The sequence below is a fragment of the Odocoileus virginianus genome, chromosome 5 (assembly GCF_023699985.2).
Source record: "Odocoileus virginianus isolate 20LAN1187 ecotype Illinois chromosome 5, Ovbor_1.2, whole genome shotgun sequence".
In the NCBI taxonomy this organism is placed as follows: domain Eukaryota; kingdom Metazoa; phylum Chordata; class Mammalia; order Artiodactyla; family Cervidae; genus Odocoileus; species Odocoileus virginianus.
This window is the reverse complement of record NC_069678.1, coordinates 72,039,502-72,065,144: the sequence shown is the minus strand read 5'-3', so window position 1 is coordinate 72,065,144 and position 25,643 is coordinate 72,039,502. Positions and strand designations below refer to the sequence as shown.

General features: G+C 36.8%; 1 protein-coding gene across 5 annotated transcripts in view; it reads right to left on the bottom strand.

The window, feature by feature from the left end:
• USP24 (ubiquitin specific peptidase 24) overlaps positions 1-25,643 on the bottom strand; it is a 137,696-nt gene that overhangs the window by 105,646 nt on the left and 6,407 nt on the right. For 4 of the 5 annotated variants that reach the window (XM_070468116.1, XM_070468118.1, XM_070468119.1 and 1 more), the window contains exons 2-3: positions 4,673-4,838; positions 2,340-2,407 (exon numbers count right to left, since the gene is read on the bottom strand). In XM_070468116.1, the coding sequence (XP_070324217.1) occupies positions 2,340-2,407; positions 4,673-4,838 (234 nt within the window). The remainder of the gene's footprint in view (positions 1-2,339; positions 2,408-4,672; positions 4,839-25,643) is intronic. The other variant, XM_070468117.1, reaches the window with a different exon arrangement.

The window sequence follows — 25,643 nt, the reverse complement described above, 5'->3', positions numbered from 1 at the left end:
TATGGTCCAACGGATGTTAGCACTTTGATCTCTGGTTTCTCTGCCTTTTCTAAACACAGTTTGTAAATCTGGAAGTACTCAGTTTATATATTGCTGAAGCCTAGTTTGAGGGATTTTGAGCATTACCGTCCTAGCATATGAAACGAGTGCAACTATATGGCAGTTGGAACATTCTTTGTCATTGTCTTTCTTTGGGATTGGAATGAAAACTGACCTTTTCCAGTTCTATAGCCACTGTTTTGAGTTTTGCAAATTTGCTGGCATACTGAGTGTAGCACTTTAACAGCACAATCTTTTAGGATTTGAAATAGCGCAACTAGACTTCCATCACCTCTGCTAGTTTTGTTTGTTGTAATGCTTCCTAATATGACTTGACTTTGCATTCCAAGATGTCTTGGCTCTAGGTGAGTAATTGGGTAACAACATTGTGGTTATCTGGGTCATTGAGACTTTTTTTGTATAGGTCTGTTATTCTTGCCACCTTTTTAAGCTCTTCCACTTCTGTCAGGTCCTTGCCACTTCTGTCCTTTATTGTGCACATCTTGGCATAAAATGTTCATTTGATATCTCCAATTTTCCTGAAGAGATCTCTACACTTTACCATTTTATTGTCTTCCTTTATTTCTTCGCATTGTTCGTTTAAAAAGGCCTTCCTATCTCTCCTTGCTATTCTCTGGAACTCTGTTTTCATATGGGTATATCTTTCCCTTTCTCCTTTGCCTTTTGCTTCTCTTCTTTTCTTAGCTATCTGTAAGGCCATCTCAGACAACCACTTTGCCTTCTTGCATTTCTTTTTCTTGGGGATGATTTTGGTCGCTGCCTCCTGTCCAATGTTGCAAACCTCCATTCAAAGTTCTTCAGGCACTCTGTCTACCAGATTCAATCCCTGAATCTATCTGTCGCCTCTACCGCATAATCATAAGGGATTTGACTTAGGTCATAACTGAATGGTCTAGTGGTTTTCCCTACTGTCTTCAATTTAAGCCCAAATTTTGAATAAGGAGTTTATGATCTGAGCCACAGTCAGCTCCCGGTCTTGTTTTTGCTGACTGTATAGAGTCTCTCCATCTTTAGTTGCAAAGAATATAATCCATCTGATTCTGGTACTGACCATGTGGTGATGTCCATGTGTAGGGTGGTCATCTCTTGTGTTGTTGGGAGAGAGTGTCTCCTATGACCAATGTGTTGTATCACAGTGTGTTACATTATAAAAGTGCTGCTATTTTTAACAGGTACTATAATTCTTAACAAAATTCTTTAAAAAGTTACAACCACAAAACTACAAAATGGGAGATGAATTCATCCAAAATGAAGAGAAATCCTGATTCCATACAATCCTGGCCCAAATGACAATTTTAAAAGATTTCTCCCTTTTTACAAAGATGAAACTGTTTTCGATCCTAAAATTAGTTTTGTTCTTCCTTAAGCCTCGAATCAATGGAGATTGTGTCAAAATGCAGACAGGAATAATAGTTTGCAAATGAACTGGGTTTTATGATTTTATTTTACTGGGTTTTATGATAAACACAAACTTCATCCATCTGTAGTTGTAGTAACTTACTTGCATTTGAGACAAAAATGGATGTCAAAACCCAGAACTACTGAGACAGCAGGAGACTCATTTATTCATTCAACAAAGATTTACTGAGCTCTTTCTCTGTTCTTGGCACTGGCTATATGCTGGGAAAAACAACAGTGTCTGTGACATCGTCTCTGCTCTTGCTGGGATTCAGGACTCAGGTCCTGCAGAGGCAGCCATGCCGAGTTAGACCGCTTTCAGAAACTCAAGTCCTATGATCTTCTATTCTCACTATTAAGAAAAACTGCTTTATAGGAGATGTGACCAGAATGGGGGTGAGCACATCAGTCCAGGTCCAAAAGAGATGTTGCTGTCTGCATGTTGTTTTGCCAGATACAATATTCAATCCAGTTAAACTTCCTGTAGTTTATTTAAACATCCACTTCTGTCTCAGTAGAATAGTGAGTACAAAACAACCTATATTTTCATAAATAAATATTATCTAAGTGCCACAATCCATAGTTTAGTAAGATGTCTAATTTCCTAGTATGAGCCTTAACCTATTCTTTAGCAGTTAAACAGAAGAAAGTAAAAGCAATATTAAATGAAGAAATGTGTAAAGAATAAATATAGAAGAAACAAATCATTTCTGAGCCCCAAATTCAGAGCTATTTTTTTCATAGTAGAGCCTTCCTTAGTAGAACAGGATTCATAAACTGGGCTCATATATGAAAAACTAAAACTGAAACAAAAAGCCTGTTCAGCTTCACCCTCATCAAAAAAAAAAAAAAAAAAAATCAGCCCAGCACATTTTTCTTACCTTTTTAAATGCTTCAGGCATACACCTATCCATAAATCTTTTACAATTCTCATCAGACTCGGAAAGACCTTAGTAAAATAAATGAAACAATATGCTTTATTGAGATTTTAGGTAGTTGTAGAAATCACATATATCATTCCAAATTCATACATATGGAACTACTTATCATAGAAACCTTGATTCTTAAGGGATTATTAAAAGCAGAAGACATACATTCTGATAAAGGAACAGACTGAGAAATAGTTACAGCATTAAATTATTTATTAATAGAAGAATATGTTTATATTATTAATATATATTTACTAATAGTATAATAAACACTAATTAGAATTGAAATGGTTGGACTTACATTTCCATGTCAGAGTAACTGCCAATGATCTGACAAAATAGCTATTAAAACAGCAACAGCAGCTACTTATTAGCCATTATTGTTTTCCTAAACATCTCTACTAAAAACACAACTATTTTCAACAAATGCCAAGATCACTCTTTTCCCTAAAACAAACTGAACTCTGCGCAGTAAAACGCACAGAACTGTGCCTGGCATCGTGATAAATACTCGGTAAGTGAGTGAATGAATCCACTGTAAAATTATCCTTCAGAATACACTTAAAAAAACCTCAGTAACAGATTTTGCTTATCAGTGGGGAGACTGCTGCATACATTTTCTTTTTTCAGGCCCCCTACTTAGCATAGTACCTGCATTCTCTCAGGCACTCAATAAATGCTGCTGCTGAGAAGCCAGTCATAAACACACCATGGAAGCTAGCCAAAATATTTCCTTTTGATGTGCCTCTTACTTAATCATGATAGTAAAGTATGCACTTTTAATGAGGAAAAAAAAAAACTCACAAAATAACCCAATTCTACTTATAACTGAATTCAATATGAAAAACAAATCATTTTCTCTTTAGTGAAAGTGTCAGTTGCTCACTTGAGTCCAACTCTTTGCGACTCTATGGATTGTAGCTCACCAGGCTCCTCGGTCCATGGAATTCTCCAGGCAAGAATACTGGAGTGGGAGCCCTTTCCTTCTCCAGGGAATCTTCCTGACTCAGAGATCAAACCCAGGTCTCCTGCATTGCAGGCAGATTCTTTACCATCTGAGACACCAGGGAAGCCCATTTTCTCTTTAATATATAATATATTCATAGTACAGAAGCCTCCTTATGATGATACACATTCTCCAACCTAGTGATATTTTATTTAATAATATAATTTAAAGGTGGAAGTGTGACAGATTTACTTCTCTTGGGCTCTAAAATCACTGTGGATAGTGACTGCAGCCATGAAATCAGAAGACAATTGCTTCTTGGCAGGAAAACTATGGCAAACCTAGACAGTGTGTTGAAATGCAGAGACATTACTCTGCCAGCAAAGGTCCATATAGTCAAGGCTATGGTCTTCCAGTGGTCATGAACGGTTGTGACAGCTGGACTGTAAAGAAGGCAGAACACAAAAGAGTTGATGTCTTTGAACTGTGGTGCTGGAGAAAACTCCTGAAGGTCCCTTGGACAGCAAGGAAATCAAACAGTCAATCTTAAGGGAAGTCAACCCTGAATACTTGTTGGAAGGACTGATGCTGAAGCTCCAGTGTTTTGGTCATCTGAAAGGCCAACTCATTGGAAAAGACTCTGATGCTTGGAATGATTGAGGGCAGAAGGAGAAGAGGGCATCAGAGGATGAGAGGATGGCATCACCAATGCAATGGACATGAAAGTGGGCAAACTTCAGGAGATGGTGAGAGACAGGGAAGCCTGGCGTGCTGCAGTCCATGGGGTTGCAAAGAGTCGGACATGACTGGGTGACTGAACAACAACCACAAAGCACTTAAGACAGTGCCAAGCACTTAATAAGCATAATATGTTTGCTAAATAAACAGCACTTTCTCCTCTTTAGAATATGTTAATTTCAATTTCCATAATATGAATTTTCAAATATATTTAATGAATCTTACACTCTATTGAAACTAGAAGAAAGCAGCTGATTTCATACAACACTTTGATTTCACAGGGGTTCCCTGGTGGCTCAGATGGTAAAGAATCTGCCTGCAATGTGAGAGACCTAGGTTTGATCCCTGGATCGGGAAGAACTCTGGAGAAAGAAATGGCAACCCACTCCAGTATTCGTGCCTGGAGAATCCCATGGACAAAGCAACTTGGCGGGCTACAGTCCAATTGTAAAGAGTCCAACTTGATTGAGCTACTAACGCTTTCACTAAGAAAGACTAAGAGAGTACACAATCAGAGATGGGCAATGACAGGAGCTAAGATTAAAGCCAGGCCTCCCATCAAAAAAGAAGTCTCCTCCTGTGTCTTGAGGTATGAACTTACCAAGTCTTGCTAGGTAGGTAGATGCCAACAGGCATTTGCCTAGTGACTCTTCCCGCTTGTAAGGTATGGACCAGTGATCTGTCAAAACGCGGCTTTCCAGTTCATATAAATTTGTCGTAGGGAATTCAATTCCTTCCCCTGAGCAGTTTCCATTTTCATCATTCTTCTGACAAAAAGGGATTACAGTTTAAAGAAACAAACAAATTAGTGACTACTTAAAATTTTTTCAGTTTCACACAAAGTAGACACTTAATGGTAGCCATTTAATGCCAAGAGTGTGGATTCCACATTTCTTTCTCATAATCACATCTTATACCAAGACTACCTGAAATAGTCTCAGCTTTTATCAATGTGGAATCCTTACTCCCTCAGAAAGTGAACTCATTTCAGTCTTCAAGAATGAACTCTATCTCACTATAGTACCTAATCTACCTTTACCTGCAGCCATCCTATTTCTTCTTTCCCTTTTTTCACCAAGGGGATAAATTCTCCTTAAGAGTTATTATCTATACCTGCTATCTCCATTTCCTCACACTGACTCGCTCCTGGTATTACACCAATAGAGATTCCAGAGTTCCTGCTCTCCCAAGGTGGCAGTTGTTAAGGTCACCACACTGAATGCTGTATCATTCGATCCAATGGACATGTTTCAGTCCTTATCTTACTTTCCAGGAATGTCTGACCTGCACGCTTCCTCTTCTTGGTATGCTGGATTCACTCCCCTAACCTCCCAGGATAGCCCGTTTCGCTCCTTTCCTCTGGGGTCTGCTGTTCCTTCTGTCTCCTGTTCTTGTAGATCCTCCCCTTCCGAGCCACAAACACTGGAGTTCCTCAAACCTCAGAGCTGTGTTCCCTTCTTTCCTCTCAGCGAACGGTAGGTACCACATTCATTTGGCAGCACAGACAGAAATCAGGATCACATTCTTAAAACCCTAGTCTCCCATCTCCACCACTAAGACTAAATGATCAGACCCCCTATATTTCTCTCAAACCCATCTATATCTGTCCTTCTCCATAGGGATGCTTCTGTTCCTGAACTCATCTTTCTGCCCTCTTCAATCGACTTAACTCTTACATACCCTAAACTCTTTCAGAGAAAAGCCTTTAAAGAACTTCTAAACATCGCCAAACACCATTAATTATTTTATAACCTTATCATGCTGAACTTCTCCTTTATAACATAACTCACAGATACAATTTTACATTTATAATATTTGTGATTTATTCTGTGTTTGTCCCCATTAAAACAAGTGAGCCATAAGGACAAAGACCCTGTTTCTGACAACTTCTATATCTCTAAAACCTAGTGCCTAGCACAAAGCAGGTATTTAAAACATATTTTTAAATGGAAAATAATTCACACAAATTTTTTTCAGGTTCATGGCTAAATTAGGGTGAAAACAAGACAAAAACCAGGAAGGTTGATAAAAATTAAAAATGGAGTAGAGGATGATATAAATTGGAGGTGAAGAGTGAGGGGTGGTGGATGAAGTAAATTTAGAGTTATGATATTTGAGGATAATTCAGTTTTTAAAGCACAACATTGTTAAGAAATACTTGTAATTCATAAATTCTGTAAATAAACCAATTTTACTTAAAGGAGTTGGGAAGGACCAAATGTATAAAGAGTTTAAGATAGCATTAAAATTGTACACTTGTTAAATGCTTCAATTTATGAACCTAAGATCAAAGTAGGATTAAGGTATGTAAAAACAGAATTCAGTTGGATGATGGGAATATGTCATTACTATGGAATATCCACCATTAATTGCCACAGGAAGTTAACAGATCAAACCATGTATGAAATATCCGATATACCTGGCAGCCGTGAACACTCAGAGCTTCCAAATGGGATTACTGCCCTTGTGAGAGTCACAGAAGAGCCTGTGTCCCCTCCCTGCTCTTCACACCATAAGACAGCAGCTGGGACCCAGAGGAGGGCCACACTAGGACTCAACCATGCTGGCTGGGATCCTATCTCAGACTCCCAGCCTCAAGAACTGTGAGTAGTAAATACCTATTGTTTACAAACCAATTCTCCAACAAAACCCACCCAAAGCAAAGCGCTTCCTGGGGTGAGGGTGGAGGAAGACCTTTAACATCAGCAGTAACGACACAGACATTGTGCCGCCTCCCGAAAGGACGCACTGTAAAGAGCACAGCAGCATTTCTGTGACAGTCCTGCCAAGTATGCATCCCCTGACTCTAGGCACAAGGAAACCCAAAATGAGGAACAATCTAAAGAATAACTAGCCTGTATTCTTCAAAAAGGTCAATGTCATTAACGACTGAGGCAGACTGGGGAGATACAACATGGGATCCTGGATTAGGTTGTGAGATAGGAATTTTTATTTGTTTTTACTTCTTGGCTTCAGAGGACATTAGTACCTGATCAGTGTTAATATCTTGATTTTGAAAATATACTGTGGTTACAGAAGAGAATATCCACTTGTAGGATACACACTGAAGTATTTAAGGGTAAAGGTGTATCATGTCTTTATTCTCAAACATTTCAGAAAAAAACAACAAAACACACATATATTAATACTTTGATATACACATGTACATTATACATACATGGGTATTTACACATACAGAAAGAAAGAATAATAAAGAGAATGTGATAAAATGTTAATATTTTAAGAACTTGAACAAAGTTTATATAAGAATTTCAGATTTATTATGGCTATTTATAAAGATTTACAGAAACGTTGCAAAATAGTTTTGTGCTATTCTTACAACATTTTTGTAAGCCTGGAATTATTTTAGAAGTAAAATAATTTAGTATGATATATATTAAAATACAGATTTTTGAAGAATCTAATAAATTAGAGAGGTAGGGATTCACCTGTAGTGGTTAAAAAAAAAAAGGGTATATGTTCTACTGAAGAACCCCATTCCACTTGGTAACAATTTGGTTTGTAAATATCTTTATGCTTTTGTCTTAAATTACTAAACAAGTAATATATATTCATTGCCGAAAATACAGAATATGAATAGCAAAAAATAAAACCCATTATTAATTTCACCATTTAAAAATTAATCACACTGACATTTTAATAAATATTTTTCCAGTAAAAGCCTTTTCTTTATGGATTTTTTTCTTAAAAATTCACAAATGTGGAATTAACTTTATTTTCATCACCTCCATGGCCCATCATCATCCTCTCATTAAAGACAGTATTAATGGAGCCTTTCTTCTCCTGCTGCTGCTGCTAAGTCGCGTCAGTCGTGTCCGACTCTGTGCGACCCCATAGACGGCAGCCCAACAGGCTCCTCTGTCCCTGGGATTCTCCAGGCAAGAATACTGGAGTGGGTTGCCATTTCCTTCTCCAATGCATGAAAGTGAAAAGTGAAAGTGAAGTTGCTCAGTCATGTCTGACTCTTAGCGACCTCATGGACTATAAGCCTACCAGGCTCCTCTGTCCATGGGATTCTCCAGGCAAGAGTACTGGAGTGGAGTGCCATTGCCTTCTCCGTTTGTTCTATCTTGATTCAAAAGATAGATGCACAAAGCAATAATTGCAAAACTGTGTTAATGGGCTTATAATAACTACAGATGTGACCTATATGATAATAACAGCACAAAGGAGGGGTGAGAGAACAGAGTTATATTGCAGGAATGTTTTGTAAGCTACTGAAATTAAGTTGGTATTAACCCAAATCACACTGTTATAGATTAAGATGTTAAATGTAATCTATGGGGCAACCACTAATAAAATAAGTTTAAAAATTAGACAGTGAAAGAAAAAACAAGGGAATTAAAACAGCATACCGGAAAATATCTACTTAATGCCAAACAGGGTGGCAATGGAGGATTAGAGGCTCAAAAGGGCATAAAACAGAAGACAAATAGCAAAGTGGCAGTTGTAAACCTTGTTTTATCAAATAATTATATTAAGTTATAATTACCAGTAATATATTAAATGAATATGGACTAAAGGCTCTAACCAAAAGGCAGAGATTTGCAGAATGGATTTTTAAAAGTGGACTGAACTGCATGCTGTCCACAACAGATACGCTTTACATTTAAAGACACAAAGAGGTTGAAACAAAAGGATGTAAAAAGGTATGTACACGCAAAGAGGCTGCAGCGGCTCTATCAGCATCAAACAGAACCCAGGCACGCCTTGTTTACACTGCTTTGCTTTGCTGTGCTTGGCAGACATCGCGCTTTTTACAAATTGAAGGTTTGTGGCCACCCTGCATATAGCAAGTGTATCAGCACTGTTTTCCCAAGAGCATTTGCTCAATTATATCTCTGTTTTGCTCATGCTATTGCTTCAGTCGTGACTGACTCAGTGCGACCCCATGGACTGTAGCCTGCCAGGCTCCTCTGTCCATGGGATTTTCCAGGCAAAGATACTGGAGTGGGTTGCCATTTCCTCCTCCAGGGATCTTCCCAACTCAGGGATCGAACCAGTGTCTCTTATGTCTCCTGTATTGGCAGGCAGGTTCTTTACCACTAGCGCCACCTGTTACATTTTGGCAATTCTCACCAATATTTCAAACTTTTTCATTATTGTTACATTTGTTATGGTGATCTGTGATCAGTTATCTTTGATATTACTATTGTAATTGCTTTAAGGAACTATGAACTGTGCCTGTTTAGAACAGCAAACAATAAATGTATGTGTTCTGACTGCTTGACCAACTGGTTATCTCTGGCTTCTCTCCCACTCCTCTCTCCCACTCCCACTCAAGCTACCTTGTCCCTGAGACGTAAGAATATTAAAATTAAGCCAAGAGCCCTGCAATTGCCTCCGCATGTTCAAGTGAAAGGAAGAGTGAGTAGCACATCTCTCACTTTAAATCCAAAGTTAGAAATGATTAAGCTGAGTGAGGAAGGCAAGTTGAAAGCTAAGTCAGGCTGAAAGATAGGTGTCTTGTACCAAACTGTTAGCCAAGTTGTGAATGCAAAGGAAAAGTTGTTGAAGAAAATTAAAAGTGTTACTCCAGTGAACACACAAATGCCAAGAAAGCCAAACAGCCTTATTGCTGACAGGGAGAAAGTTTCAGAGGTCCAGGTAGAAGATCAGGCTGGCCACAACATTCCCGTAAGCCAAAGCCTAAATTAGAGCAAGGCCCTAACTCTATTCAGTTCTACAAAGGCTGAGAGAGATGAGAAAGCTGCAGAAGTTTGAGGCTAGCAGAGGTTGCTTCATGGGGTTGAAGGAAAGAAGCCATACATAATACAAAATTGAAAGGTGAAGTAGCAAGTGGTGATGTGGAAGCTACAACAAGCTATCCAGAATATCTAACTAAGGTAATTAAAGAAGGTGGCTACACTAACAACAAATTTTCAGTGCAGACAAAATAGCCTCATATTGGAAGAAGATGACATCCAGGGCTTGCACTACTATAGAGGAGAAATCAATGCTTGGCATTAGAGCTTCAAAAGACAAAGTGACTCACAGACATAGAGAACAAACTAGTGGTTACCAGTGTAGGGGACAGAGAATATAAGGGTGAGGAGAGTGAGGTACAAACTACGAGTCTAAGACTGACTCAAAGGTGTACTGCACAACACAGGGAATATAGCCAATATTTTGTAATAACTGTAAATGGAAAGTAACCTTTTTTTTTAAGGCATTTATGTTTCACTTTTTTTAATTAGTTGGAGGCTAATTTACAGTATTATAGTGGTTTTGCCATACATTGACATGAATCAGCCATGGATTTACATGTGTTCCCCATCCCGATCACCTCTCCCGCCTTCTTCCCCATCCCATCCCTCTGGGTCTTCCCAGTGCACCAGCCCTGAGCACTTGTCTCATGCATCCGGAAAGTAACCTTGAATAGAATTTGTATCCTACTGTTGTGTGAAAACTGTATAAATCTTAATTATGTTGAATTGGTTCAGAGCGCTTTTCAGGTCTACTATATCATTCTACTTCTCTGTATAGTCTATTAATTTTTGAGAGTTTGATACTGAAATTCCAACTAAAAATCTACTAAAAATTAATCTATTTAAAAAGATAATTGTAATATATAGTGGAACTATATGTAACCTTGTTCTGTATTTTCCAAGTCTCCTGTAAACATGTTATCATATTTTCATAATTTAAATTAAAATGTTGAAAAAATAAAAGAAAAAAAGGAGAAAAAAATAATGGTTAATTAAACAAGCAACTATACCTCTCTTCCACCACCAAAAAAAAGAAAAAAAAAAAGAAAAGAGCTGACTTGCTCATGAGGGACTAATGAAGCTGGTGATTTGAAGTAGCAGCCAATTCTCATTTGTGATTCCAAAGATCATAGGGCCCTTAAGAATTATGCTAAATCTACTCTGCCTGTGCTCTACAAGTGGAACAACAAAGCCTAGATGAGAGCAAACCTGTTAACAACATGGTTTACTGAATATTTAAAACCCACTGCTGAGACCTACTACTCAGGAGAAAATTCCTTTCAAAATACTACTGCTCACTGACAATGCACTTGATTACCAAAAAGCTCTGATGGAGATGTACAGTGAGATTAATGTTGTTTTCATGCCTATGGATATACTTTCCATTCTGCAGCCCATGGATCAAGGAGTAATCTTACCTTTCAAGTCTTATTATTTAAGAAATACCTCTTGTAAGGCTTTAGTGCCATAGATAGTGATTCCTCTGATAGATCTGGGCAAAAGAAATTAAAAATCATTTGGGAAGGAGTCACCATTCTACATGCCATTAAGAACATTCATAATTCATGGGAAGAGGCCAAAATACCAACACTAACACAAGTTAGGAAGAAGTTGACTTCAACCCTCATGGATGACTTTGAGAGGTTGAAGACTTCCGTGGAGGAAGTCACTGCAGATGTGGTGGAAACAGCAAGAGAAACTAGAATTAGAAGCTGAGTTGAAGATGTGACTAAGTTGTTGAAATCTCAGGATAAAAGCTGAACAGATGATGAGTTACTTCTAATGGATGAGCAAAGAGAATAGTTTCTTGATGAAATCTGCTCCTGGTAAAGATCCTGTGAAGATTGTTGAGATGTCAAGAGTCAGAATATTAATAAACTTTGATAAAAAAGCAGTGGCAGGTTTGAGAAGATTGATTCCAATTTTGTAAGAAGTTCTTCTAATAAAATGCTATCAATCAGCACTGTATGTTACAGAGAATCCATTCATGAAACACAGTGTCAAAACTGATGCAGCAAACTTCACTGTTCTTATTTTAAGAAAATGCCACAGCTACCCCTACCTTCAATAACCACCACCCTCATCAGTAGGCAGTTATTCACAGGGAGGCAAAAAATATATATTATGACTTACTGAAGGCTCAGATGATAGAGTTTTCGAGCAATGCAGTATTGTAAAACTGAGGTAGGTACATTTTTTTAGACCTAATGCTGTTTTTCTTGTTTAGTTGCTAAGTTGTGTCTGACTCTTTGCAACCCCATGGATTATATTCAGCATGCCAGGCTCCTCTGTCCTCCACTATCCTTGAGTTTGCTCAAATTCATGTCCATTGAGTTAGTGATACTCTCTAACCATCTCATCCCCTGCTGCCCCCTTCACATTTTGCCTTCAATCTTTCCCAGCATCAGGATCTTTTTTCAATGAGTTGGTTCTACACATCAAGTGGCCAAAGTATTGCACATAATGCTACTGCATATTTACTGATGACAGTATAATATAAACATCTTTTTTAGGTACTAGGAAACCAAAAAGTTCATGTGACTCACTCTATTGCGGTATTTGCTTTACTTCAGTGGTGTGGAACTAAAACCACAGTATCACCAAGGTATGCCTACAGATGTTAAGATAAGAAGTATATTACTAGAGACAAAGAAGGACACTTCACAATGACAGTAACAAAGGTCAATAAAAACAGGAAGATAAAAGAATGGAAAAAGACACACTATGAAAACAGAAACCAAAAGACAGCAGAAGTGATTACACGAATATCGGGAAAAAATAGAAGTTATGTGAAAATTTATTACTAAAGATAAGGAAGGATGGCCATAACAGTTCTAAACAAATATGCATCTCATGACAGAGACCCAAAGCACAGGAAGTAAAAAGTGACCGAACTAAAGAGAAATATACAATTCAACAAGAGAGTTGGAGACTTTCACTTTCAATAATAGCTAGAACTAGATAGAGGTCAACAAAAAAATTAGTGCTACAAACCAAGTATAGCTAAAAGACATTTACAGAATCCTTCACTCCATAACAGCTGCAGGATATACATTCTTTTCAAGTCCACATGAAACATGCTCCAGGATAGAGTACATGTTAGGCTATAAAACAAGTCTCAGTCTATTTGGAGGGATTAAAATCATACAACATATGTTCTCTGACCACAATGGAATGAACTTAAAAATCAACAGCAGAAGGAAATCCAAAAATATGTGAAAATTAAATAACATATATAAAATGGACAAAGACATCCCAAGAAAAATAAAACTACAGCCCAATGATCCTAGGAATATAAACACAAAAATCCTTAATAATAAACTAGCAAACTGAATCATAAAAAGGATTGTAGACCAAGTATGCACACAAGGTTGGTTCAGCATACAATAGTAAATCAATACAATGTTGTGAACAGTCATAGAATAAAGATAAAAAAAATCATTTCAATAAATGCACAAAAAATATTCACAAAATCCATCACCTTGTCATAACAGTAACAGAAAAAAAATCAACAAATAAAACGGAATTTCTTCAACCTGATGAAAGGCATCTACAAAAATCCTACAATTAACATCATACTTAACTCTGAAAGGCTGAATGTTTTCCTCTAAAATCAGAAACAAGGATGCCTGTTCACCTGCTTTCATTCAACATTGTACTAGAGATTCGAGCCAGGGCAATTAGGCAAGATGAGAAATCAAAGGCATTCATTCAGATTGAAAAGGATGAAGTAAAACTATTTCTATTCACCCATTACATGATCTTGTAGGTAGAAAATTCTAAGGAATTTATGAAAAAAGAAACCATTAGAACCAATAACTGAGTTCAGCAAGCTGCAGAATAAAACATCAATATCTAAAATTCAATTGTATTTCTATACACTAACGAACAATCTTAAAATTAAAAAAACAATTCCATTTACAATAACATCAAAAAGAAATAAAATACTTAAGAAGTACACTGAAGATTTATACACTGAAACCTACAGAACATTATGGAAAGAAACTAAAGAATTAAATAAACGTAAAGACAGTCCATGTTCATGGATTGAAATTTAATATTGTTAAAAGGGCAATATTCCCCAAATTAGTCTACAGATTCAACTCAATCAGCATCAAAATTTCAGCTTATTTTGCAAAAAATTGACAGGCTGACTCTAAAACTCACATAGAAATGCAAAGAACCCTGTATAACCAAAATAATCTTGAAAAAGAATAAAGTTTGAGGATTCACACTTTCAACTTTCAAAATTTACTACAAAGCTACAGTAATCAAGACAATGTGGTACTGGCATAAAGACACACATACAGGGAATTTCCTGGAGGTCCAGTAGTTAGGACTCCGTGCTTTCACTGCTGAAGGAGCAAGTTCAACCTCTGATTGGGGAGCTAAGATCCTACAAACCACGTGGCACAGGCAAAAATATAAAAAGGCACACACAGAGAAAATGGAATCTAACTGAAATTCCATATATAAGCCCTTATATATATGGCCAATTCTCCCTCAACAAGAGAGATAATACAATTTAATCTCTGACAAAGGCATAAAAGCAACTCAGCGGAGGAAGGTTAGCTTTTTTAACAAATCAAACTGAGACAACCGTTAAGACACAGGCAAACGAGTAAGACTGAAGAACCCCTATTTCACACCATATAAAAAATTAACTTATTTTTTTAATTTTTTAAAGAGTATTGGTTACATTTATTTATTTATTTTTTTCCCATTTATTTTTATTAGTTGGAGGCTAATTACTTTACAATATTGTAGTGGTTTTTGTCATACACTGACATGAATCAGCCATGGATTTACATGTGTTCCCCATCCCAATCCCCCCTCCCACCTCCCTCTCCATCCCATACCTCTGGGTCTTCCTAGTGCACGAGGCCCGAGCACTTGTCTCATGCACCCAACCTGGGCTGGTGATCTGTTTCACCCTAGATAATATACATGTTTCGATGCTGTTCTCTTGAAACATCCCACCCTCGCCTTCTCCCAGAGTCCACAAGTCTGTTCTATACATCTGAGTCTCTTTTTCTGGTTTGCATATAGGGTTATCGTTACCATCTTTCTAAATTCCATATATATGTGTTAGTATACTGTAATGGTCTTTATCTTTCTGGCTTACTTCACTCTGTATAATGGGCTCCAGTTTCATCCATCTCATTAGAACTGATTCAAATGAATTCTTTTTAATGGCTGAGTAATATTCCATGGTGTATATGTACCACAGCTTCCTCATCCATTCATCTGCTGATGGGCATCTAGGTTGCTTCGATGTCCTGGCTATTATAAACAGTGCTGTGATGAACATTGGGGTGCACGTGTCTCTTTCAGATCTGGTTTCCTTGGTGTGTATGCCCAGAAGTGGGATTGCTGGGTCATATGGCAGTTCTATTTCCAGCTTTTTAAAGAAATCTCCACACTGTTTTCCATAGTGGCTGTACTAATTTGCATTCCCACCAACAGTGTAAGAGGGTTCCCTTTTCTCCACACCCTCTCCAGCATTTATTGCTTGTAGACTTTTGGATAGCAGCCATCCTGACTGGCATGTAATGGTATCTCATTGTGGTTTTGATTTGCATTTCTCTGATAATGAGTGATGCTGAGCATCTTTTCATGTGTTTGTTAGCCATCTTTTATGTCTTCTTTGGAGAAATGTCTGTTTATTCTTTGGCCCATTTTTTGATTGGGTCATTTATTTTTCTGGAGTTGAGCTGGAGGAGTTGCTTGTATATTTTTGAGATTAATCCTTTGTCTGTTGCTTCGTTTGCTATTATTTTCTCCCAATCTGAGGGCTGTCTTTTCACCTTGCTTATAGTTTCCTTTGTTGTGCAAAAGCTTTTAAGTTTCATTAGGTCCCATTTGTTTATTTTTGGTTTTATTTCCAATATTCTGGGAGGTGGGTCATAGAGGATCCTGCTGTGATTTATGTGGGAGAGTGTTTTGCCTATGTTCTCCTCTAGGAGTTTTATAGTTTCTGGTCTTACATTTAGATCTTTAATCCATTTTGAGTTTATTTTTGTGTATAGTGTTACAGAGTGTTCTAGTTTCATTCTTTTACAAGTGGTTGACCAGTTTTCCCAGCACCACTTGTTAAAGAGGTTGTCTTTTTCCCATTGTATATCCTTGGCAAGCAGAGTCTTTATCACTAGTGCCATCAACAAAATTAGATGTTTAAGGGAAATAGTATTATAAGCAGAGGGTTACAGAGCTTTCATATTTCAAAACTGGTATTACTTTATTTTTCAAGTATACTAAGTAATAAAACTTCAACATTTTCAGCTTTTTTGACCATTTGAGGCAATGTCTTTTCTTTTTATTGTGACAGACCATCAATTTTATTTAAAATTGAAAGACATTTAAGTTTTGAAAATGCTTTACAATAGTTATGTAAATTTAGCATGTTAGGGATGCACAATTCTGTCACTAAGGCAGAAAAGAAATGAGCTCACAAAAAATTCTTGAATATCACTTTTAACCTGAAAAATTTCTAATAACACTGAATCTTGTGTATCTGGTCATCCAAGTAAAATAACAAATGAGTTAATGCCCTACATTATGATTCCTAAACTAGACATTTTAAGATTAGAACCAAAACAATTGCTGGAAACATAATTGAGGCTATTTCCTAAAGAAGCAATTTTACTTATGCCTATAAATATAAATTAATACAAGTATAAACAAGATCTCTGTAACTCCCATGATATTTGATAATGTCATAAACATACTAGAAATTCATATAGTTGTGATTATAACTTCATTATTGGCAAATGATTCAGAATTACTGTTTATCTATAAATGGGCTTAGCACTTTTAATTACTGGAAATAGTTTTTCACAGAATTGATAAACACTGTCTCTGTATAGTGTAAATCTACGTCCAGAGATCTTTAGATTTAACATGTAGATTATCTTGACAAAAATATTTCTTTGCATGAAATCTTCTATATTTACAGTTATACATGAGCATATATGTCACTATCCATATCTAAAAACTTGTCCTTTTTGAAAAATGCAGATGAACCAACAAACACTGTATAGGCACTAACTTAATTGAGGGCTGAGTACACAAAACAGTATAATTTACTCAGCCTTTGCAACTGGCCTTTAGAATATTACTGTATAAGCATTAAGGTAACAGAATTTTAATATTTATTTAGAAAACCATCTTCAAGTTCAAAGAAATTAACAAACCTCTTTCTCTTAAACTCAATTTAAACCTTGTTTAAAGAAGTGGAACCTACTGGAGTAAATACTGCCTGTTGTTCAAAGATAAGCTCTGCTCCAGTCTAGTCACTAACCCAACAAATACAGAAAAAAAAAACTTCAGGGATAGAAGATTGCCAATAGTGTTAAAGTTTATGCTAATACTAAATTTGATTACTTAACTATTTTGTTAGCCAACAATGTACTCAAAAGAACTTCCAAATGTTTGATTAATGTACAGAAAAATGAAGATGCCAAATTGATGCCAAATCATTTTTCCATGATTTTTAAAAATGCATTTGTCCATTACCTAACATAAACAATTAGCACCATATATGTCAAGTGCTTAAGGAAAAAAAGATGAAAACATGAACATTTGATTGCAAGTCACTAACTTACAACTTTCTAATGAAAGTTGAGGCCTCAGGCTCGTCAGTCTTATTTAAAATTTTTCAAAGCAATTCAGAGATAGTTCTATGCAAATCTATTAATAATATGATCTGTTATTCCAGACTAGATGATTCCTAAAATACTGCTCACTGAAGAAAGAGATGACGGACAAGTGCAGGTGGTTCTCAAGTCACTAATATACTGAAGTCTATTGGCAAATTGCTTTCTTGAAATTCATTTTCATTCCATATTATAAGCAGTAAAGAATTTCCTAACTGTTCTACAAAAGTGGATATTTCTCATGGTCCCTTTCTTTCATAACTCTTGGTGTTGATTCAATACACAAAAACAAGGTTTTCATGAGAAGCTGTCTTTGAATTCAAAGGTGGTATCTAACACATGGGCTTCCCTGGTGGCTCAAATGGTAAGGAATCTACCTGCAATGCAGGAGACCCGGGTTGATCCCGGGGTCAGAAAGATCCCCTTGGAGTGGAGAACGGGTACTTACTCCAGTATTCTTGCCTGGAGAATCCCATGGACAGAGGAGCTTGGTGAGTTACCGTCTGTGTGGTCACAAAGAGTTGGATACTACTGAGCAACATATAGGATTTATCCTTTATCATTTAGATTTAAGGTCTGAGATTTATATATCATTGATCCCAGGAACAAAAAAGTTGGTAGCTATAGTTAGACCTTCAGTTTTAATAGACAGCAGGAAGGAGTGAGATGGTAAAAGGGGATTTAGGTATATGCAGAGAAAAATGAGTGAGAGGCAAAGGAGAATTAGCATGTCTTCTGACTACTTAGCTACTCTGTGTTAGGGATGGTGCCCAACCCCACGAGGCAACGAGGCAAAATCTGTTACTGTGCCCAATATCTGTCATGGGCAAAACTGAGGATCAAATAAGACAAGTTATTCAAATCTATTTCTTATGGTCTCTTGCCTAATGCTAACAGTCACTCATGGATTCAGATTGGGATGAGAATTCAGATCAAGGTTTCTCCAAATCTCATGTTCTAGATGAAGCACTCTGGAGGTATTCCAGTTCCTCCTAAAACTGGTAAGAGGGCTCTGTCCCTAAAAGCATCACTCCAGAATGGAGGTAAATTGTTATTAAAAAAACAACCAAACAAAAATTTTATATAATGTACCCTAAGCTAAGAGTTGACGAGGTAAGAGAGAAGTGATTTTCAACTGCTTTTCTTCCAAAGCACTCGTATTTCTTAGTCCACTAATATTCCTGAAGTTTTAGGTAAGAGGTTTTCTAGGATAAACATGTACCTTTTATTCTTAAATTCTGGTGAAATTTCCTTTACTATGTATTCCCATGACAGATATAAATGTTGATTCTGTCGCCACCATCTGCTTGCTGTGTGACCTTGAATAAGCTTCTTAACCTCTCTATGTGCTGTAGTTTTCTCAACAGAAAGCAGAGAACAGTGCCTGCCTTGCAGGATTACTATGCAGATGGGAGAGCATCCTTGTAGAAGACCAACTACCACAAACAGGCACATCCTACCCAGTGGCCCAGACCGCTCTTCCAGCTTCAGATGAGTTTCTATATCCCTGTCAGACTCTTCAACTTCCACGAAGAACTCAGTGTTCTAATTTGAATATGTTTCTTCTCTGAAGACTATCCCTAGTCTCTGAAACTCAGTGTCATCTTCCCAACTAGTCGGTCCCCATACCGCAGTGATTCTACCTCAGAAATCTCTCCTCAATAGCCCCTCCTGGCCGACCACCACCGTGGCTGAGGCCCAGACTGCAGCCAACACTCAGAGACAGGACTGCGTCCCTGCCACTGCTCTAGCCCCACTCTTGTGTCCTCTTGAAAATGCCAGTGATCTTTCTTAACAAAACAAAGACTAAACTAAACCAAGAAAAGGGATCTGACCCCATCACTTGCTTGCTCCAAACCTCCTTTAGAACCCAGCTGCCTTAAGTACCTAGAAAGTAAAAGCAGGTCTCCAGCACTTGACTGGCATGCGAAGCTCTTCACCATCTGACCACAACCTACAAACAGAACCTCATCTGCTTCTCTCCTAAACCCTCTGCTCTCACCACACTGAACTCCTAGGCCCCTGAGCACACAGGACTTGCCGTGATACCATGCTACCGCTATGCTCTTTCCTCTGCCTAGACTGCTTTTTCTCCAACACAGTAAATCACTGCTTTTATTTTCCTATAGACTGCATGTTTGTGTCCCTTCTAAGTTCATATGCTGAAACTGAATCCCTGATGTGAAGGTATTTGGAGATGGGGCCTTTAGCAGGTGAGTCATGAGAGCTCTGTTCTTTTCAAAGAGACCAGAGAGCACTCCCTTGGCCCTTTCACCACGTGAGGTTAAAGCAAGGAGACAGTTGTCCATGAATCTGGAAGCAGGTCCTCAACAGACACCAAAGCTGCTGGCACCTTGATCCTGGACTTCCCAACCTCCAGAACTATGAGAAATTAATTTCTGTTGTTGACAAGCCATCCATTCTATAGTATTTTAATATAGTACCCTGAATAGACTAAAACAGTCTTTAAAATCAGTTCAAGTATCATTTCTCTAATAAATTTTTCAAGATTCCTCCAGACTAAGGTATTCTGTCTTCTGTTTTTATACTGAATTCCCATTCAGTACTATCTAGAAGCTGTGAATACATCAATGAATAAGACAAACACATCCTGCCTTTGAAGCTTTGAGATACACTACCTATCAGAAAAGACAATCACATAAGGGATTATAATTTCTTATAAGGAGCATGTTATAATAACAAGGGTATTATGAAAGTGTATTAGAAGGGGAACCTGGTTTGGTTAACATCTGGAATTTCATGGGACTCACGAGACTGAAATAGGAGGATGTTCAATATCTAACTCTGCCAACTACAAGCTTGTGTTAAGCACAAGGATCAAACTGATGTCACAGAGTGCTGTTGGACTAACTCTTCTGGTCCAATATGACAAGAGAACTCCCCTTTTCTTAGGGGTGAAGGTTGAGGGGAACAGGCCAGGTAGAAGGAAAAGTATGTGTATAGGCTGGGAGTCATAAAAGTACCTGGCATGTTTTAAGGCTAAGGCTAACTTTTTAAAATGGATCCTTTAAGAGTAAATCAACACACACTATGTTTTATTTCTGTATTCATCAAAATATATAATTAATGCAAGTGTCATGTTTTTAAGAGTATTAATATCCTTTCAAAGTATCATTCAAAATATTTTTATTTCAAACCTACAAGTGTATAATATTTCCCAGTGGATATTTATGATAATCACTGTATTCAATACACACAGAACAAAAAGGCAGTTTTAAGAAAGTAAAAGATAATGCAAATTAAGCATATGTTATTCCAATAAATTTATATACTAACTATCAAGCTTATTGTAAAATATCAGTACCCATGTACAACTGTGGACACTCAGGCAGGGGATCACTAATCCTTGTCAGGTTTACAAAGATGCTAAGTAGACAGATGGAACAGCCCGTTCACAAATGACAGCGCTTCTTCAACCTTCCTCTCCTCAACCCTCACCACCTTTTATAAACTTATCAACAGCTGCTGACATTAGAAAGTGCCGAATGAGAAAGCAAGGTAGACAAGGTAAGTATCTTCAAGGGGGAAAAAATGAATCAAATGTCAACTTTTTGCCCCCTAACTGAAACTAGTATCTAACAAAGGAAATGGTGGTAATGAAGATACAGCAAGCTTATGAGGAAGGATATACTAAAGATGAGTTACAAGTAAAAGACTTCCTCATGTCAGAAAGACAGTTTGGTCAAGTATACAAAATGCTTCTTGAGAAGCAGAAGGCTAGTTCCCTTCCTGACTTTGCTAATGATCTGAGTCAAGGTCCTTACCCCTAAACTGACGAGAAGTAACATCACAAAATCCCGATGGTCTCTTCCAGCTTTGAAACAAATCTTCAACCTTAATCTTTAAATTTACAACTTTTAACATTTTTACTGGGACAGAGAGAGGAGAGGACAGAAAATATTCTCAGTTCTACAGATAACTGATCTGTTTTATGAAGTGTATCTTGCCAAGTATTCTTGATATTGCTCTGCCGTGTTAAAATTACTGTGAGCTGGGTGAATCCAAGGTTAACTCAGCATGGATTCTGATATTTGATCCTTCTTAACAAATACTTGGAACTTCTTTACCACAGACATGTTTTATACTCCAACCATAAAAACCCCAAAGTAATGAAAAGCAAACAGGATTTGCTCGTTATTCTCTACAGATGTCAGTATGTCATCACACATCTCATGAACCAATTGTTTTTTATGGTACAAGTTTTATATATTACATATACATTTTTTTGCCTGGTATAACTGAGAATACTGATTGCTCAACAGACAATGGCTATCTTCCCAAAACCAAATATGATATACAAACTAGTGAAATATAGGATGATGTGTTGCTACTGTTGTTTAAATGTTTCATTTAAAAACATTTCAAATGAAGCAGAAGGAAATCTTACAAAATGAAAAGTAGTAAGTTTTAAAGTATTATAGTATTTTAGTAAACAAAAAACACTCCAACATAAAACTAAACACCCCCCCCACACACAAACATTGATAATAAACTAAGGATTCCTAATGTCATTAATAACAGACAAGTTTTTCATTTAGCTTTAAAAACAATCTTTTTTGGGGGGCATTATCAACAATTATAAGAGAGTTTTAGCCTTAAAAAAGGCCAGTTTCTAGAGCAATTTCTCTTTCCTGGGGGGAAAAATGCACAAATATGATTTTAGGACAAAACATAATGACATTTAGGTGAAATAATTAACACCATTCTTAAAAGAGGTACTAGTTGAGAGAATCATTAACCTAATATTAAACATGCAACAACTAAATAAATACAAATTCTGTACATTCCATGGCACTAAAAGAGATATCACTTGAAAAAACAGTATCACTTGGTTTCCTGGCAATGGATACTACTATAGATCAAATTACATCACAAAAAAATTCTTGAGGCACTACTCAAATGCTTTAGATAGATCTAATCTCTTCATACTTAACCCACAACTCTTCAAGGCCTTAATTTTCTGAATTATAACATTATAATTTATTGGACACAGAGCAAAGGAAACCCATCAGCCTTGAAACTGTAACAGAGAAGGGACTCTGTGATTGGTTCATTCCTGTATTCCCAACATCTACTCAGTGCCCAGCATACATTTAATGCTCAATAAAAACCTACTGAATGAAGGTAGATTTAAGTGTTTTATTGAATGGACTATTACCTGTCTTTCTGCTCTGACATTTTGGGTATATGCCTGTTTTTACCATTGGAATTTGATTTCTATCTTTATTTAATGTAAATAAAAGAGAACTCTTGTAAGAACTCTCTACTTTTTTCCAGTATTTTAAGAAAAATTTCAGAAACAGCAGTCTTGCCCTCTTAGAAGTAAGTAAGTAGATGTGAAAGAGTACATTAAGGTGAACAAATGACCGAAAAGAGGCGTGAGTGGACTGTTTCTTGAAAACAGCTGCTGCTGCTAAGTCACGTCAGTCGTGTCTTCTTAAAAACAGCAGATGGGACTAAGTCTGGAGCCCACCAAGAGCCCAAAAATCATGAGTAGCAGTGCTCAGTTCAGTTCAGTTCCTCAGTTGTGTCTGACTTTTTGCAAGCCCATGGACTGCAGACCAGGCCTCCCTATAGCAGTACTACAAGTCTGGGAAGTCACAGGTGACAAGGGAAGGCCTTGTTGGCCAGGTATGCATCTCTATTCCATCCCTTTGGCAAAGCAAAGCTAAACAAAAAAATCTATGCTTTAAAAACAGCTGTTTCCAAGACAGAGTCATAGATCTCAGAGAGTCTCTAAATGCTGGCAGGTTAATCTAAAGGTGAGTCCAAACATACCTGAGTTATAGATAACAAAGTCCTAAAATCAGTCAACAAGGCAAAATGCTCGAAGATATTAGGTGAGGGATGGGGGGAACATGGAGAAAAGGAGAAAGGCAGGAAAAGCAACTAAACAGAAGCTCCATTAAAGCTCAAAATATGACTCAAATTTGAAAAGTCCTGCTGAACCACATCTTCTGAGCCAGTTTTCTTATAGCTAGAATTAGGACCCATCTAGTAAGTATATAATCAAATATGAAATTTAGATTAAAAAAAAAGTTCTCAATTTTATGTTAGGAAGCAATATACTTTTTCCTGTTTTTCAGTTACATAAAACACAAAACCTTCCTATATTTAACTTTCCTCAGTTGCAAAGTTTTAAAACAATTTTAGAATCTAGGCAAAATTTTCCTAAGAATCATGAAATACTTTAACCAATTTTTTAAGCTATTTTCATTTTTAATGGACACCAGAGTTTGGTTTGTCTTCATTTAATAGAGTTTATATGCTTTAAAAAAACTTAATCTTTTTTAATTCAGTAAAATAGAAGAGAATTACCCGTGTACCCTATCACCCAAAAATAACAGCCATTAGTGTTTAGCACCAGTTTATTTAGAAAACCAAGTGCATATGTTTACACATGCTATTTTCTGAAAGGCCTCATAGCTTTTAACTTCTCAAAGAGATTAAAGAATGAAAATTAACCACAGATTTAGTGTAAGATTCCCATTTCATGGATGAGAAAACAGGCTCAGAGAGGCAAACTGACTTGCCCAATAAACTTATAGTCAGCAATCAACAAAACTCTGAAGAGAAATGTATTATCTCCCAAATTCCTGGTTTAATATTCTTTCAAACACCATTTGATTTTTTATTTCCCTTAAGGTATTCCTTCTCCATTCATTTAGTTATTTATTCAGTCAAACACTGTGAGCCAGGGGTCTGAGGGACACAGAGATAAAAAGAAATAATACTGCTCTTCAAGTCCAGTGGGAATACAGATACATACATGTAAATACACCTCTTTGTTAGCTAAAATATGATCATTTCTTTACTTGGTGTACCTACAAAATGCCATTGGGAGTATGTGGCCATGTGAGACAAGCGTGGAACGGCATTTAAGGTAATCTCGGAGAATAAATCCATGTTAACCAGACAGACGCTTATTGAGGTTTGGGGATGAGAGTAAGGGAACAGATGGCCTCTGAACTGCAAGGGAGAACATGGCACTGGAAGGCAGGAGGCATGATGGGATGGATAAGTATGGAGATCTGGAAAGAAAGGAGTTCAGATTTTACCTACAGGATAAGGAACCACCGAACATTTTTAAGCAAGGCTATCTCATAACTAAAATTTATATTTTACAAAGATCATTCTGGTACCCGTGAGTGGCACAGAGAAACAGTAAGAAAGGGACACAAACAAAACCACAGCAGTAACAGAGGGGGCAGGAGAGATATTTACAGTTAGAATTAACAGGCTACTTGATAAGAAGACAAAGTAAGGAGTCTTAAGTAAATTAAATAATTGACATATGGTGTTGCCATTGGCAGTATGGAATGCCTTCATATTTTTTAGGCTCTGTATTTTAAATCACTATAATTTAAATTGCTACTAAAATGCTATACGGCAGGCTTCTAATTGTAAGTTGCAGAAAGCAATTCAATTTTCAACCAAAACTGCCAATATGAGTGAGGAATGGAAAGAAGGGAGAAAAAAAGCCTAAAAATTTTGATCTGTTTATGAAAGCTAGATTCTAAAAGAAGACAAAGTAGAAACTGAAAAGCAGTGGCAACAGCGACTAACTAATCTTTCTGGAAAAGATTTTAACTTCAGAAACCATTTTGGAAGCCTGCTGATAAAGAATATATTATATTTACTTTTTAATAAAATATTTCTAACATTTTTTTTAAACTTAAGTGAAAGTATATCAAATGCTGTCAACTGAATTTCACAATGCACATAACTAAAACAACTTAAGATACTACAAGAAAGCAAACTATACGGGAACTTTAGAAGTGAGAAGACTTTGGTGGGCACTGAAAGATATTACTTATTTTCAAGAAGAAAAATAAAATCTTCAACTTAGCCCCAGAAAAAGATTCCACCATCATGGCTAAAGTATTTCAACTTTGGTAAAGATTATCAAAATGAAATGCCAACTTAATTGTGTTAGCTCTTTCCTTCAGAACAAATAAAAATACACCAAATCTAATGTCACCTACTACTAATATGAGCTTAAGAAAAAATTTTTACAACTCATTTGTGACTGAAAAATATTTCAATACTGAATAATAAAAATTCCTATTATAATAATGAGAACGAGAAATACAAACTTAAAAAAGAAACTAAAACTCCCTGGAAGGAAGGTGAGAAAAAACATCTACTCTTGAAAGTGAAGTACAAC